We start from the raw sequence: 16806 nt of genomic DNA, 5'->3' as shown, positions 1-16806 counted from the left end.
GTGCGTACCAGAGGGGAAAGCCCCTTCCTCTGTCTTGATGATCAGGGAAGACTTCATAGAGAAGGGAGAATCTGGACTCCACCTCCAAGGGTTGTGGACTTCAGGGAAGGTGCAGGGCATTCTGCACAGAAAGGAGGCATGTATCAAAGCAGGGAGATTAGCAAGACACTCCCCATGGTTGGAGCATGAAGAGAATTTTGAGAGAGGAGGCTGGGAGGGTGGAAGGGCCAGGTCAAGGAGCTTAGGAAGGTCCTACCAAGAAGCTTTCTCCAACAGGCCAGGGGTCTCTGGGCAGCCTCCAAAGCAGTTGTTCAGTCATGAGTCCTTCATGAGCACAGCTACATGGTGGTCTTGTCGGTGATGTTGAAGGACCCGCAGTTGGGCCTGTGGTAGCTGGTCAAGGCGTTCTCATGGCTCCCAAGTAAATGGAGGCTTTATTCAGATCAATCCTCTTACCAAGAATCCTTGTTCATGTCCTGGCTTCAGGATGTTGAGGAACTGTGCTGACACAGTTTAAATCATGAATCTTCATGCCAAGGACAGTAGCTCCCCCTTCAGCCTGCTTTATGGGCCCTGGTGGGATCAGGCCGTCCACAGTAGCATGGGCAGGCTGAGCCTTCCTGTTTCTTCATGGCTGACAGCTAATTCAGTCAAAAGTATTTTTGCTAAAAATCTCAGGTAGGATACCCTTGAAGACAGGGACAGTACTTGTCTTGTTCATGGCTGAATCCTTAGCACCTGTTCATCTCAGCACTATGTGCTCAGTAAATACTGGCTAGAGCTCAGAAATGGCAGCAGAGTGCCCTGGGCTGGGCTCTGGAGGGTGAGGAAGAGTGGGTCTGAGTGACACTCAGGCTCCTCTCCAACCCCTCACATCCTACCTTTTGCCCAACGTGCCAGTTTCAATGAGACTTTCCAGTTTCTGTTCTGGACCATGTTTGGCATGGAGGAGCACAGCGTGGTTGACATGCCTCAGTTTCTGGTGCCTGAGTTTGTGGGCCGAGCTCTCTACGGCATCTTCACCATCGTCATGGTCATTGTGCTGCTCAACATGCTCATTGCCATGATCACCAACTCCTTCCAGAAGATTGAGGTGCGTGAAGTGAGGCCGGCTTGAGTCAGGGAGGAGATGGGAGAAAGGAAGGGAGAGGAATAGGATGCAAGGAGTTGAGACATTTGGCTTCCTGCTCTGCCTCCACTGCTGCCTTGTTTTGTGACTGGGGACCAGTGTTCCTCGCTAGGCCTCATTTTCCTCTCTGTAGATGGGGGGTGTTAGTAATGCTACTAGTTTCTCCAAAGTCTTGTGCTTTTTGCACTTTCTGGTTGGGAGGAAGGACGTGTTGTAAAAAAGTGGGTGGGAACGTGAGAAGGGAGAGGGAAGGAGACGGATGGGTTAGGGCTTGTGGCAGGAGAACAGGCTGGCAGGAATTGGATGTCAGAAGGATGAAAGATGATGGGGAGAAGGAGCGGAAAGGGGGAGGCGGGCAGGGGAAATGTGGGTGATAGGTGAGGATGGAGATGAGGAGGAGAAGAAAGTGGTTGGCACACTGGAGAAGAAGAGATGTGAGGGTTCTGGGGAAAATGGGGCAGACTGAGTGGGCAGGAGGGCTAGGTACAAAAGTAGTCCTTCCTGAGCCGCTACCTCCTGGCCCCCAGGATGACGCTGACGTGGAGTGGAAGTTTGCTCGCTCCAAGCTCTACCTGTCCTACTTCCGGGAAGGCCTGACGCTGCCAGTGCCCTTCAACATCCTCCCCTCCCCCAAGGCCATCTTCTACCTGCTCAGGTGATGACCTCAGAGCTCTCACTCCCAACCCCCAGGCACTCAGCACCCCTACCCCAGCTCCTGCCTCCGCTTCCCTAGACCCTCTCCTCAGACTAACCCCTTCCCACCATCTAAATTCTTCAGGAGAATTTTTCGGTTCATTTGCTGTTGCTGCTCCTACTGCAAAACCAAGAAACCAGACTATCCCCCAATCCCCACTTTTGTAAGTACCTCATTTGCTTGTTGTGGGTCTTCCTCACATCAGGCTTTCAACTATATTGTCTACAATATCCGTTTGTCTGAACACCCCTGGCTTGTCTGTCTTTCCAGATGTGTTCCCCAGAAAGCCAGTTCCCAATTCCTACTCTCTCATATGGCTTGCCTTTCCCTCATCCTGGCTCCAGTCATTTCCTAAATTTCCAATCTGTGTCACCCAGCTGAAACAGAAGTCCATGCCACCCTCTTCCCAAGCCACCAGTACCCTACAAGCTCCAGACAAAATGTTTTGCCCTAAACTGGGCCAAGGTACGGTTAAATGTTTTTCAGAATAACATGTTAAGAAGCCAAGGGGAAAATGCCCCACAAACTGGGAAATTAAAAAGTGACCAAGGCCAGAGAGAGGAGGGCAGGCCACTAAGGGGACTAACTTACCTCTCATTATCTGCTCCCTAACGCAGTCTGGCTTGCATGGGACCCCCTCCTAATTCAGACTGGCATTACTGCCAGGCCTGAAGGGGGTTCTATCTATTCTCTTTAAAACGTGTTACCTGAGGGTCTCTCTAAGGCAGGGCCTCCAGGTCAGCACTGTGAGCCCCAATTCTGGAGCTCTGAAGTCCCTGGATCCCCAGGTAAGGAAGGCCTTCCCTTGTCTGACTGGTCAAGAGTTTGTTCAACAACCTATACTGGAAATAAAGATGGTGGTCCCTCGAGCCACTGACAGTCTAGAGTGGTAGATGGAAATGGACTGTAATTGTATAGGATGACAAGCCCATGACAGAAAACAGAACAGGGGGCTACTGGAGCACAGAGGAGGGGCCCCAGACCCAGCCGTGGGAATCAGGGAACTTCCCAGAGACCTTGAGGGCCGAACAGAATCCTGAAGGATAAACAGGAGGTTGATGGGCAGGTACAGTGGAGAAGGGAGTTCTAGGCACAGGAAACAGCATGTGCAAAAGCCCAGAGAAAGTATGACACTTACAAGAGAACAAATGCCAGAGGTTCCCAGTTCACCTCACAGCCCGGCTCCAGGCTGTCCTGCATGGTACCTCTGTCACCCTAATGGATCTCAGACTCCAGATTCTGGAATTATCACCCTTGTTCCTGGCCACTTCCTGGCCCTGTCCAGGCTGCCTGGGGATGCAGATATTTGCAGACCCTGTGTCAAGGCTGCTTCACCTCTAGCGTGAAACTCAGCTTCTTCACCTGAAGTTGTGTTCAGTTCTCTGGGCCTGTGCCCAGTCCTGGATGGGCAGCATCCCAGCATACCAGCCAGCTGGGGGGTTCCCTCACCCTCCACTGAACCCCCACTGAGGCCCTGCCCCTCCTCCAGCTGCCCCCACCCCACTAACCTGCTCTTAGGTGATCCAGTCAGGTGTCCCTCCCACCTATCCTGTGTTGTTAGGAAATGGCCTCCCAAAGTTCTTATTCCTTATTTTACAGAAGAAACATGCTTTATATACTCTGCAGCTGAAAGGACCCATCATTCTCTCTCATACTTTTGCCATCCCATCTCTGTCAATCCTGTCTCAGCTTTTAAAATATTTAATAACGGGGAGGGATATGGCTCAGTGGTAGATCGCATGCCTAGCATGCATGAGGTCCTGGGTTCAATCCCCAGTACCTCTATTAAAAAAAAATTTAATAAAATGCTTTGCTTTTTTGCATTGTAAAAGTAAACAGGTTAACTATAAAATATTTAGAGAGATAAATGAAACTAGATAAATAAAAATAATTATTTCCCAAACACTTAGAGAGCTCCTACTCCATGCTAGAGAATTAGCAGCCTGGGAAGTAAGCATTATCACCATCTTCATTTAAAATCTGGAGGCACTCAGGCCTGAAGAAGTTGAGTAGCTTGCCAAAGGCACACAGAGTCAAAGTGCCCCAGCTGGGATTGAGTTTTTATCTTCCGAGTCCAGCACTTCGCCTACTTCACCTCTGCTCTCTCTCCATAGGCCTGACTTGCCTTCATGGTACTGTCTGGAGGCCTAAAACTGGACCCAGGACCAATCATACTAATTTGCATGATAATTTCCATCTCATGTGGATGAGCTGGTCCAAGCAGATACCTCCCCACATTCCCGAGTTTCCCCCTCAGCAGAATTTGAAGGGTGGGGTTAATCTGCACTAACTCAATCCAAGAAAACCAAGGTTGGGCCCATAGCAGGAGAGAGAGCTCAACTCTGCCCTGCTCAACATTTCTCCCTGTCCACTCCCCACTTCCTTTCCTAAGCCTAGCCCACCTCCCACCCTAGTTCTCTTGTGCTTAGCCACTCCTCAACTTCAGGCCTCCATCCAGACCACCTTCCAGGACTGCACCAGGGTCTAGATGTGTGGCCTTCAGGGATAGAGAAGTCTGCATAGACTTTGCCTCCATCCTTTATCACCTGGAGTGCAGTGACTAGAGAAAGGCTGGGGGTGAAGAATTTCTCTCACCCTCCTGTTTTCCCATCCCAGGCCAATCCTGGGGCAGGGGCAGGGCCTGGGGAGGAAGAGCATGGATCCTACCACCTTCGTGTGATCAAGGCCCTGGTACAGCGCTACATAGAGACTGCCCGGCGGGAGTTCGAAGAGACCCGTCGGAAAGGTTAGTTGCTCACCTCCAAGCTGTCCCCATCCCTGTTCCTTGCTCAGCTAGAACAGCCAGCCTCACCCCCCTCATCCAGCCTGCAGTTCTCTGTGGCTCCCTCAGACCTGCCCTTGGAAGCCACAACCTCCACAGGAAGTGTGGACCCTCTGACCCATTCAGACATTTCCTACACTCATTTAATTTAATCTTTCATTTTTGCCTTCAATCATGTGTTCATTTATTCTCTTACTCACTCCCCTACCCATTCACTCATTCATGTTATTCATCATGCATTCACTCATTCACTTATTCAACAAGTTCTCATTGCTATGTCCCCTTTGTTCCCAGCCCTGTCATGGGGCTGGGGTGGGAAGTGTAGAGCAGGAACACATGGGAAGCTTTCAATCTGGTGCAGAAGAGAAAATGTCTTACTAGGCAGAAAGTGCTTAGAAAAAGAGACACAATTGCAGTGGGAGCCGAAGGGAGAGAAAGAGCCTATCATTTTGAAAGGCTCAAGGAAGGGAGAAGGATAGAGTATCAGAAGCTGGAGAAAGAGGAGGTGGAATCTGAACTGGGCCCTAAGGGTGGGTGTGCGCTGGACAGGGGCTGACAGGGAGGAGGGCGGGTGTACAAACCTCTACCCATTAGAACCTTTCCCATCCCTACGACTCTTGACCCCTTCTCTTAGTATCTTCTAAACTCACCATCACCTCAGCCCTGCTGATTCACCTGCCCTAGACTCGGCCTGCCCACCTGATCCCCAGCCCATAAGCCAATCTCTCACTTCCCCTTGTTCTCCTGCCTCAGGAACCCCCCCAGGCATGGCATCCCCTGGGGTTGTGGTGAGGGTGGAAGGGATACAGGGCAGGCTCATCGTCTGAGAGGCCTCCCCATCACTACTCCCACTCCCCCAGACCTGGGCAACAGGCTGACAGAGCTGACCAAGACTGTCTCTCGACTGCAAAGTGAGGTTGCCAGTGTGCAGAGGACTCTGGTAGAGGGAGGGACACGTCGGCCACCCGATGGTGCCAGCATCCTCAGTCGCTACATCACCCGAGTGCGCAACAGCTTCCAGAACCTGGGCCCCCCTATCCCCGAGACCCCAGAGCTGACAGTACCAGGGATGGTGGGGACTCAGGTGTCTTCAGAAACTGGGCTTCAGGACGCCGGAGGGGCCAGGACTCCAGCTTCCAGAGAGTCAGGCCCTTCCTCCCCAGCTCACGTGTTAGTGCACAGGGAGCAAGAATCAGAGGGGGCTGGGGACCTGCCCCAGGAGGAAGATTTGGGAACCAAGGAGGGGTCCTGATGCAGTAGGAGGCTCCCTTCTTCTGCTGCCAAGTAGAGCAGCCTCAATGGGTGAAGGTGGGGTCACTTAGTAGGAGCCAATACTGCTTCCCTTGTCTAAATAAAGTCTCTGTTCTAGACGTCACTTGCCTCCAGAATGTGTGAGAATTTCTGTCTCTTGAGGTATTGAGATCCTCACTCCTGAAATAAACCCTTGTGGGAGCAGGGCAGAGAGAAACGGCTTGCTCTGGGGTCCCAAGTTTCTTGGGCTTAGGGTCCTACTTTGAGTTTCTCCAGATCTTTGGTGGAAAGGGTTCTGGACTGGGAGGCAGGGGGCCTGGTTTCAATATTAACTCTTCAACCTTAAGCAAGTTGCTTCCTTCTTTGGCTGTGCATTCTTCATCTGACAGATGGCCGAGGAAGCCATTTGTCCCCCTTCCTGCCTTCAGGGCTGTTGTGAGGAACCTCTGGCTATTAAAGATCCTGGGTTTGCAAATTATGGTGTGTGATGGGGGTCGGCACAGGGGACCATAACTAAACGTGATCAAGAAGTTATTCTTTTTAGTCCCTCAGTCCCTGAGTCCCACAAGGCCAGAACAGAGCAGATGGTCTAATCTCATGGAATAAACCAATCATGATATTTGATGTCACCACACCACAACACTGTTTAATTGAGTGGCCATCACAGTAGTACCCTTGTCCCAGGGAGTCCCCACCACCATAGCAAGGCTCCCTCCACCCTACCATGGCCTCAGATCCCTCGACATCCTGGTTGGGGAGATGGCTGCCAGCACTGGGTCCGAAACTATGTTCTTGCTTCTCCAGGCTCTTCGAAGCCGCTCTTCTTCATATGAAAATCACCAGTTCCCAGGACTCCTAAGTGGCAGGCATTGAACTTTCAGGGCCCAGCAACTAACAGCTGAAACCGCCAAGAGGCCAAGAGCAGGGTCTTCCAGGAGAGCAGAGAGAAGGCGCCCTTGGAGGATGAGTCTGGCTGCCCTCCTGCTGGAGAGAGAAGAAAAGGCAGTGAAGGGTCAGTAGGCCAGGGGAAGTCAAAGCAGCTGAGGGAGGGGCAGAAGGCTGACTCACTTGGCACAGACTCACAGCTCAGCCTCTTCTTCTCTGCAATAAACAGCATAGTGAGGCCTCCAGATAGACAGCCCCTCACACCCCAAGCTTCCATTCCCACCAGGCCCTGGCACGCCCATTCCCCATCTTAATCCATCTTTCCTTTCTCCTACATACAAACTTCTGACTTTCCTCCCTTCTCCTCCTTCCAGGAAATTTTCCCAGATTGTCTATCCATCCCTGCTCCCACCCTGGCCCCAGTCACTCCGTCCCTGCCTCAGCCCTTGGGAATAGCACATGTGTCCCGTCAGTCCCACTTATTCCCAGGGCCCCCTGGGTCGGAAGCAGCACTCTTGTCACTTTTCTCTGCTTAATACTCTCCTTAACCAGGTTCTTTGGGTCTATTAGACTGTAGAGCATAAGGAACCTTTCAAGAACACTTATAAAATTATCTGAGACTATTCATAGATCCAGAAAACACTTATAGGACCTTTTCAGAGCTGGCAGAACCTGAGTCACAGAGAAAAATAACTCCAGTCAACTTCTAGCACTCAACTTCCCCATTAACCAAGCAGGTCTCCTGAAGGCCCTGGGGGTTGTGAAGGGAAGGACATCCTGGTTTATTTTACCCGCCCTGCCAGTCCTGCTTCCCTCATGCATGGCTCACCACCCAGATAGGCGCAGTTAAAGTGGCTGCAGATCTGATTACTGCTTGAGAGAGTCACTAGGTTCTGGGTTCCATCCTGGGAGAAACTGGTGACCAAGAAGACTTCATGCGGGGGTATCAGCACCTCACGCTCCTCCGGAAAGACAGACAGGGCATGGATTGGGGCCCCAAAGCAAGTCCTTAGAAAAAAGAAGGTGGCATTACCAAATCTGCGGGCCACTGACTCATCCAGGGAGCTGGAGGCAAACTGGCCCAAGCGGACAGAGTCCCCCAGCCTCTTGGGTTCAAAGCGAAGGGTGCCCACGCCTCGGAACACCTCCTCCCCAGGTCCCATGCTGCAGCTTCCGCTGCCTCGCAGCAGCTGCAGGGCCCGGGTCAGGTAGAAATGCAGGGCCTTGAAGGGGAAGTACTCCATGTAGACCTCCCAGGAGCTGCCTCCTGTCCGCACGGCCCAGTTCAGTTCCCGGTACAGAGTGTTGGATGAGTTGGTGTAGACCATGATGGCAATTCCATGATGGGCTTTGAAGCCAGAGGGCAGGGTGAGCCCTCGATGCCTGTGCTCCCAGGCCTCCTGGGCTGTCTCCCAGGATTCCCGCAGCAGGGCATGGCGGGCCATCTCCTCCTTTAACAGAAGGGCTGCCTTCTCCTCCATCTCCTCTGAGCAACCCACATAGGTATCATCGAAGGTGTCTGGAGCCAGGCCCAGGGACAGGATAGGAACAGACTGGGCCTATGGAGATAAAGAAGAGAGGAGCCACACAGAAAAACGTACAAGTTCAGGGCACTGGACAGAGGTCCTGGTGGCAGATCAATTTAGAAACACAAAAGCTCATTTCTATGCCCAAATATCTGGGATATGAAATTTGGCAGGAGCCCAAGGGCTTAAATAACACAGGCACTGGAGTCAGACAGACATGGGTTCAAATCCTGACTTCACCACCTACTGCCTGTGAGATCTTGGGCAAGTCTCCTAACTTTACTGGGCTTCAGGTTCTCCACCTATAAACTGAGGATACTTCCAACTTTATACAGTTATTGTAAGGACAGCATACAGATCCTCACTTGTGTACTACCTAAAAGGGGTCATTTTATCATTAGAGAGGTTTCTGCATTTGGTGGGATGTAGGGCTGGATGACCTTCAAGAGCCATCCTGGATCTAAGACTCAATATGCAGATGACATACAAATGGACAGCCAATCCCCAATTACCTGATCCCATTGTCATCCTCAGACTCCCTCTCATGTAAGTGTTCAGACACCACACCAAGTCATTGTCAGGTCTGAGACTCGTGAGTCCTCTCCTGCTCTACAAGCCCACATCCTCAAACCTGGGGTAGGAGTGGGGAGGAGTCCCTGGTCTGAGAGGGGCTGCAGGAGGGCAGTACAGGTAACCCAACCCGGTTTGCCTGGGCTAGGCCTGTGGTGGGAGATAGGAAGTGGGAGGAGAAAGTTGGAGGCAGTCCCTAGGGAGGATGGTATGAAGGAAGGAGGACCACAGGAGGATCAATGGTGCAGGTGGGAGTTCTGGGAGAGGGAACGGGAACTTGGGGCTCTCTGCAGGGATGGAGGTTCCTGAGAGGAAGAGGATTAAGAGGATTGGCATCCTAGAGAACAGTCCCTGAGAAGGGTCTTTGAGGAGTCAGGCTCTGGGTTCACCTCCTCAGGGTCTTCCAGGAACTGTTCCCTTTGTGGCAGACAGTTCCTGCCTATTACCTGCCAGAGGGTGTGGAGGCCCAGGCAGCTGAGGGCGATCAACAGAGTCACCAGCATTATCCCTGAGGGAGACTTAGGAGGGTGAGGTCCGGATGAGAGTGGAGTCTTGGCTTCGATGGGCTGCGGGACAGAGACCAGGAGCCCTTCTTCTGTGATGTGAGGGTCCCTGGTCCCGCTCCTGACCTGGAGGGGCGTGAGGAGGGACCAAGGGCGGGCCTAAGTGAGTGGGCGGGGCTTGGATATTATCGTCTCCCAGCACAACCTCAGTATCAGCTCCCTGGCCTCCGGGTCGCCCCCTTGCCGTCCGGGTTTGATAAACGTGGGGCGGTAACTGGGCTCCGATAGGCGAGGGAAGGGGATGAGGTGGGCGTGGGGGGCGGGGACCCACCTGGAGGTTGCGGAAGCTGCGAGCGGGAAGAGCACAGAAGGTTCAGGGCGGCGGGGGCTAAAGTCTGCGCCGGCGCTGCGCTGTCCCCTGTCCCCAGTCCCCGGAGTCTCATGGATCAAAAAAGTCCCGCGGCTAACTATAGCCCCCGCTGCGGTAACCTGACACCTCTCTTCTCCAACAACAGACACTGGGGTGGGGAGAGCGGGAGTGGCGGGGGAAGGGGCTGAGTGCCGCAACTCTCCTTCCAAAGGGCTGCACCGTCTTTCTCCAGGGCCCTCTTTGTTTCGAGCAAGACTAGGGCTGAAGGAGGGGACTTTTGAGACTTGGTCTCTCCCTCGGACGGGCCCTGACCGCTGTGGCCCGGTCACCAGCCCACTAGGCCGAGGAGCCCCCCCGACGGTCCAGCCCGCTGAGAGGTCACCACTTGTGTACTGCCTGATTTGCTTGCAATTTGCATTTGGCCCGCATATTGCATCACCCGTGGTCCAACATCTGAGCGCCCCCCAGCCCCCTCTCGTCTCTTTACCCCGCTTCCCTTCAGTAAGCTTGGTCCAGATGCTGCGCGCTCTGTCTCAGATCCTCAAGGTCCAGCCCTGCCCCCAGACCTTCTCTCTCCCGACCTCTCAGATTCAGGTGACCCCATGTTTATAAACACTAGCCTGTCCCCTCACCTCCCTGGGCTTGTCTATAAATAACCTGGCTCTGAGTTTTGGATGCCAACTCAGAGGTAAGGCGAGAAGGGGCCAGCTGAGGAATCAGCAAGCAGCTCTGGGAAGAGCGTTCTGGCAGCCTGAGCCTCACCAGGTTGGGAGGGTTATTACCCAGAGGAATTGGAGGTCCTGAAAGCCAGGATTTAAGAGATGCTGCCTGCTACCTGATGAACCTGAGGTGGGCACAGGAGGTCAAACTTACCCCAGGGCTTTCGTCCTGGTCAGGCTCATTAGTTCAGCCCTATCCTTAGTCCTCTCACCCCTTAGGTTGCCAGCCAAAGAATTTCCTTCACTTTCACCAGGAATCCTGCTTTCTCCAAAATCCTTCCTGTAGACCAAAAAGGAAGACAAACTGTGTCCAAGCTCAGGAGAGGGTGGAGAGGGAGGTGAAAAGAGTGGGATCCCGAAAGACCAGGGTGCTTGTCAGGCAAACACAGCTTCAAGACAAGTTCTTTTGCCCCCTTCCAATGAGATTGGCCATGCCGAAGCGCTCCAAGATTAGAAAATCAGGAGTCACTCTGCTGTTTACTATTATTGTGGAAAACCAGGATCTCACCTACATATCCTCAGCATTTACAGTTGCGGGAACAGGAGATACTGCCTGGGACAGCTAGACTTGCAGGGACAGTCCCTGGGACCAGATCTACTGGTATCATGGCTTTGTCCTATCTCTACCCTCTGGCTTTGAGGAATTGCTTTTCCCATCCCAAATCCTAGAACCCCAAGAAAGACCCCAAGAGACAGAGTCAAATCTAGTCCTTGAACAAGGGTCCTGAGTGAGGCAGAGGTCCTCCAACATCACATGGCCAATTAGTGCTGGAGCTGGGACCAAGGCCCAGCCTCTTTAATCTGGGACTCTCTCCTTGAACCTCCATGCTCCTTCCATGCTCACATGAAAGGAACAAAATGTAAGAAGATCCTCCCTGAGGCCAGGGGTGCTGGACTCAGGACCAAACCCAGTGGGGAAGCAATTGTCCCAGCCTGGATCCTTGACGCTTCGGCCCACTTTCTCTCTAGCTTCAGGGATTCCCTTTTTCATGAGAAGAGTGCTGGCCCAGAGCAGACTGGGCAGAGGTGAGTGTTCCTGAGCCTTGAGGAGACATCCAGAAATAGATGGGGGAGTGTCACATTTCTGAGCAGCTGTATGGGGGAGGTGCAGGGGTGGGGGATTGATGGTATAAAGGAGAAAACCGCCATTCCCCTCCCCTGGTGGCCATCACTGGAGACCAACACCAGCTTCCCCACCCTGGAGAAGGTCTAGGTAAGGGGCACACTACCCTCCTCTTGGGCGCTGGGCAGGGGAAGAGGTTTTTTTTAAGGGAAAATTGGAGTATTAATCATAGAGTTACAGAAGTCATCTGGAAAAGTTTCAGGCAAGCTTTGAGTCTGTTCAGGCTGCTGTAACAAAACACTACAGGCTGGGTAACTTATAAACAACGAACACTTATTTCTTACAGTTCTGGAGGCTGAAAGTCTGAGATCAGGGTGCCAGCCTGGTCGGGTGAGGGCTCTCTTCCTAGTTCATAGCCAGCACCTTCCCACTGTGTCCTCACATGGTCGAAGGGGCTAGGGAGTTCTGCAGGGTCTCTTTTCTAAGAACAGTAATCGCAGTCATGAGGGTTCATGAACTAATGAACTAATTATGTCCCAAGGGCCCCACCTTCTAATATTATCACATCCACATTGGGCATTAGGGTTTTTAATATATGGATTTTGGGGCAACACAAACATTCAGGCCATTGCACATTTGATGGAGAGGTTTGGGATACCTAGGGAGGTTTGGGGCCATTGGGAAATTTGGGGGTTCCTAGGGAGGGATTCGGAGTCACATCCCCAGTAGGAAAAGTTCACTGAGGGCCTGCATGACAGGAAATTGATAAGAGAAGTACCCTGAGCAGGATGAGAGGAAGGATAGAGGGCAGTTGGGATAGGAAAAGGGGCTGCCCAGTGCCTCTACTTCCTGGCCTCCCAGACCCTCCCCATCACTCTGGCCCATACCCCATTCCCCCAAAATCTGGTCACTAAGTCATCAATCCACCTGCTCTGCAGTGGTCTGCATTGTTAGCCACACCCAGAAAGCCTCTCAGACTCCCAGCAAACATTTCAGTAGGCCTCACCTGTGCTTGGCCCTGGGCTGAGCTCTGGAGACACAGAGTGGATCATATCTGCCCTCAAGGAACTCACAGGCCAAAAGGGGAGACTGACACAGAAGGGCAGCCCAGTATGATTAGGACAGTGACAGAGAAAAGCACAGGGCGATAGAAGCCCAGAGGAGTCAGAGGGCTTCCTGGAGGAAGTGGCCCCTGAGCTAAGCCTTAAAGGGTAGGTAGCATTACAAAGGCATTCCCAGCAGATGGCCGTGTGTGCAGAGCCACACAGAGGGAACAGCGCCTCACCTGGAACTTGGTTCTGTACTGTGGAAGCCAAGCAAGGCACAAGGCTGAAGAGGTCATGGTGGGCCAGGTCACAGAGGACTTCAAACGTCAGCATGAGGAGGCTGGACTCTGTCCTAAGGGTATGGAGGGAAGTTTTATTTCGTTCTGTTGCTTCCCCCCACCCCCAATATGTGTTTTCACCTCTTCCCTCTTAATTTTCATCTCTGTGCTTTGAGATATTTCTCCCAGTCAGGTTTGGCACAGAGGGTTTTTAAGCAGGTTGAGGAACACACGACCAGCTGTGCCTTAGAAACATCCTCTCTGTGCTGCACAGCATAGATTAGGAGGGATGACCGTGGAGGCAGGGAGATCAGGGAGGAGGCTGAGGCAGACCTGACCCATGGCAGGGGATGTGGGGATGCGCAAAGGGAAGGAGAATCTAGGATGGACCCATATTGTGCCTAGCATTAGTGGGCAACTAGTTTAGTATTTGATAAATGACTGAATGAATGGAAACCCAAGTGACCATCTTGGGTGACTGGGTGAATAATAGGGATAGTGGATTACATGAAGCTTTTCTGATGGCAAGGTCACAGGAACCACCCTGAGCTAGCTTGATAAAAACTGCTGTTAACCCCATTGCCCAGAGAAGCTCACACCTCAATTTAAACTATGTATTAGCAGTTACAGGATCTTAGATTTGGAGACTCATAGAATTATAGCCATATAACATTCCAGTGTCTTAGGTCATTAATCTGTCAAAATTTAGCCTCCAACCAACAACCAGAGGAGATTAGGGAGCATGGATGCTTAATCTGAGTGAGACTGGGGCAGACACATAACTACCCTGAAATTTGTATAACATTTGTGTAAAGGCGCATATATCCATTTTCTGAGAAGTTTCAGCTTTCATCAGATTCCCAAAGATAAAGGACCACTCACTGTATTACGATTTGTGTAAAAGAAGGAAAACAGAAACACTGTGAATTTGCTGGTACGTGCACAGACTGTCTCTGGAAGGATATGCAGGAAATGGGAACACTGGTTGTCTCTAGGGAGATGAGGCTGAGGCTGGGGCTCGGGAATCAGTGAGAGAAGGACATTTCACTGTGTGCCTTGTGGACTATAAATTCTGAACAATGAAAATGTACTCCGTTTAAAAAATTCAGTTAAAACTTTAAAATATTAAAAATTTAAGTTATGATTGAGCCTGTTAGTGAGCAGAGATGTAAATTAAAAACTAGATACCATTTGTGCCCACCAGTTAAATGAAAATGAAAAGAGATGAGTAATACCAGTGTTGGCAAAGACGTGAAGAAAAGGGCACTTTTGTCCCGTTGGTGGGAGAGCAAACTGGGCCTTTTGGATGGCAACTTGGCAGTGGCTATCTACATGAACACTATTCATATCATTTAAGCATCATCTCCTTGATAGCTTTCCTATAAAAATATGCATACAAGTAGACAATGACTTACACACATGGATATTCACTACAGTATCAAAAAATTAGGGGAAAATCCCTAAGTGTCCATCAATAAGGCTGGGACACCTTCTTGGAGCCACTTCAGGTCCTCAGTGTGCCCACCCACAGGGTGCAGGAGGCTTCTCTCCCTCCACCCAGCCCCCCTTCCCTCACCACCTGGGTCTCCATCTGTCCCGGCCCAGAAGCAACTTGAGGGCTTAGGGGAAGAAGGTTCAGTGGCAGGAGGACGGCAGGGAGAGAGGAGGACCTTCTGGATCCCCAAGCCCTGCTTTAAGCCTGTCCCTGGAGTCTTGCTATGGCCCAAGCCGAGCACTCCTGGATCTGCCCTGGTCCAACCTCTCGTTCCCATGAGGGGAAGCCCAGCCCTCTCACTGTGGCAGTCAAGATCCTTCAGGACTGGCCCCAGGCTTTCCAACATTTCCACACTGCAAGCTCTGCCACACTAGACAAAACATCTTACACTCTACATCCGAAGAGTTCCTACCTCCAATACCTTTGCTCTTCCTGCCACCCCAAACTCCTTTCCCACCCCCAAACTTCAATCTTTTCTCTCCCACCTCCACTGATGGAAGCCTTATTCTCCAATTCATCCTGCAAGACTCTATTCACATGTCACCTCCTCTAGGAAGTCTCCCATGTTCCTTCTGGCAAGAAGGGTCCTCTCTCTCTTCTGAGCCTCCATTTCAATGCTGTGACTCTGTGCCAAGCACTGCGAGTGGCACAGACTAGGTGTCAGTTCATGTTTATTAAATTGTGCAGATTCCCATTTTCCAGATGATGAAACTGAGACCCAAAGAGAGACAGTAACCTGCTCAGGGTCACCTCCAACATGCAGATCCCTGCCATGATGTCTCTGCTGCTTGTATCCATGGGCCTCCTGGAAGCACTTCAGGTATGGTCATCCTCCACTGTCCCCATCCTCCAGCTGTTGGTTTTGGATCTCTGCCTGTTGCTTCCCTTGGGGATTGCTCAGCCCAAGAGGACAGCCCCAGACCCTGGTCTCGGGGAATTTATAGCTAGTAGTTCCTAGTCCCCTTCCTCTCTAAGCGTGTCCGGGGCCCTTGCTCACTCTCGGCTCAGTGGAGGAGAAAGCTGGAAAACAGCGCTCCCGTTCTCCTAGGGCCCACTCTCTCTGTCCTTGCTGTACCCCCTCCCTCAGGCCCAGATCCACCCCATCACACGACGAGACCTCTTCTCTCGAGAAATGCCCCTGGACATGGCCCTGGCCTCCTTTGACGACCAGTATGCTGGCTGTGCCGCAGCCATGACGGCTGCTCTCCCGGACCTCAACCGCACGGAGTTCCAGGCCAACAGAGTGTACGCTGACGGCTGGGCGCAGGCAAGCAGCCACTGGCAGGAGCGCCAGGCCTGGGGGCCAGAGTGGGGCCTCAGCCCTACCCATCTGCCCCCGCCCCCTGGCTTCCGTGATGAGCATGGGGTGGCCCTCCTGGCTTACACAGCCAACAGCCCCCTGCACAAGGAGTTCAACGCAGCCGTGCGAGAGGCTGGCCGCTCCCGGGCCCACTACCTCCACCACTTTTCCTTCAAGACACTCCACTTCCTGCTGACTGAGGCCCTGCAGCTGCTGGGCAGGGGCCAGCGTTCTCCCCAGTGCCGCCAGGTGTTCCGAGGGGTGCATGGTCTGCGCTTCTGGCCAGCAGGGCCCGGGGCCACCGTCAGGCTGGGGGGCTTTGCCTCCGCGTCCCTGCAGAATGTTGCAGCCCAGCAGTTTGGCGAGGACACCTTCTTTGGCATCTGGACCTGCCTTGGGGCCCCTGTAAAGGGCTACTCCTTCTTCCCTGGGGAGGAGGAGGTGCTGATCCCTCCCTTCGAGACCTTCCAGGTGATCAATGCCAGCAGACCAGCCCAGGGCCCCGCTCGCATCTACCTCAGGGCTCTGGGCAAGCGCAGCACGTACAACTGTGAGTACATCAAAGGTGAGCGGGCATGAGCAGGCCAGCAGCTGTGCAGGAGGTGGGCTTCCCAGTCCCATTTTCAGAGGGCACATACACAGATATTTAAAGGAAACCAACAATCCAGAGGACCCAATCCTGTCCCCCAGCCCCTCCACCACTTCCATCCAAGGGGAGACATAACCTTCCGAGGTAGTACACTTGCCTCCTGACCCTGGAGGTGTCTAAGCCAGAGCTGGCCATTTGTCTGCTGGGAGGCTAGGGTTTCCTGACCAAGGCAGGTGTCTCTGGTCATTTGTGGGCTGAACAGACTTAGGTTTTTCTCCCGGCTGGAAGCGGTTGCTGGAAATGAGTAAGCGCCCCAACCTCAGTTTCTGAGAGGAATGTTTATTGGACTGAACAGAAATCCTGAGGTGTGGTGTGTGCAGAGTGGGGATGGGGAGACAGCAGTCAGGTACGACACCACTAAGTTCTAGTTCGGACTGTGGCAGCTTTCACATGCTTTCGTGACCATACCCCCAGGACCCAACAGAGGAGGAATCATGAGGATGGGCCCAGGTCCTTAATCTCTGATGGGGCTGTGGGCTGCTGGTCCTGGCTGAGGGATGCCCAGGGACGTGTGAGACCCAGTTTTCATAGTGAGAGGCAGGCTGT

At 52.6% G+C, this 16806-nt stretch overlaps 2 protein-coding genes across 16 annotated transcripts in view; one reads left to right on the top strand and one right to left on the bottom strand.

Annotated features, from left to right (window-relative positions):
* ART1 (ADP-ribosyltransferase 1) overlaps window positions 1-16806 on the top strand; it is a 44465-nt gene that overhangs the window by 130 nt on the left and 27529 nt on the right. For 2 of the 8 annotated variants that reach the window (XM_074372530.1, XM_074372532.1), the window contains exons 1-3: window positions 11522-11642; window positions 15014-15131; window positions 15399-16176. In XM_074372530.1, coding sequence (XP_074228631.1) covers window positions 15069-15131; window positions 15399-16176 — 841 coding nt within the window. In that variant the 5' untranslated portion in view covers window positions 11522-11642; window positions 15014-15068. Of the gene's footprint in view, window positions 1-900; window positions 1094-1656; window positions 1785-1907; window positions 1987-4439; window positions 4570-5465; window positions 5981-11521; window positions 11643-14998; window positions 15132-15398; window positions 16177-16806 lie in introns of those variants that run through there. The other 6 variants (XM_074372531.1, XM_074372529.1, XM_074372528.1 and 3 more) reach the window with 6 other exon arrangements.
* On the bottom strand, window positions 6476-12793 carry ART5 (ADP-ribosyltransferase 5). 8 transcript variants are annotated; one of them, XM_074372536.1, is made up of 6 exons: window positions 12778-12793; window positions 10584-10709; window positions 9284-9466; window positions 7571-8300; window positions 6925-6957; window positions 6476-6840 (listed from the first exon to the last, which is right to left on the bottom strand). In XM_074372536.1, the coding sequence occupies exons 3-6, from the start codon at window positions 9338-9340 to the stop codon at window positions 6734-6736; spliced, it is 927 nt and encodes a 308-aa protein (XP_074228637.1). In that variant the 5' UTR covers window positions 9341-9466; window positions 10584-10709; window positions 12778-12793; the 3' UTR covers window positions 6476-6733. The 8 variants fall into 8 exon arrangements, with proteins under 8 accessions (XP_074228637.1, XP_074228636.1, XP_010971356.1 ...); XM_074372535.1 differs by lacking the exon at window positions 12778-12793 and adding an exon at window positions 11837-12071; XM_010973054.3 differs by lacking the exons at window positions 10584-10709; window positions 12778-12793 and adding an exon at window positions 9672-10288 and having other exon boundaries at window positions 9284-9403.

Source organism: Camelus bactrianus, chromosome 10 (assembly GCF_048773025.1).
Source record: "Camelus bactrianus isolate YW-2024 breed Bactrian camel chromosome 10, ASM4877302v1, whole genome shotgun sequence".
Taxonomy (NCBI): domain Eukaryota; kingdom Metazoa; phylum Chordata; class Mammalia; order Artiodactyla; family Camelidae; genus Camelus; species Camelus bactrianus.
The sequence above is the reverse complement of the archived record's forward strand: the minus strand, read 5'-3'. Positions and strand labels throughout refer to the sequence as shown.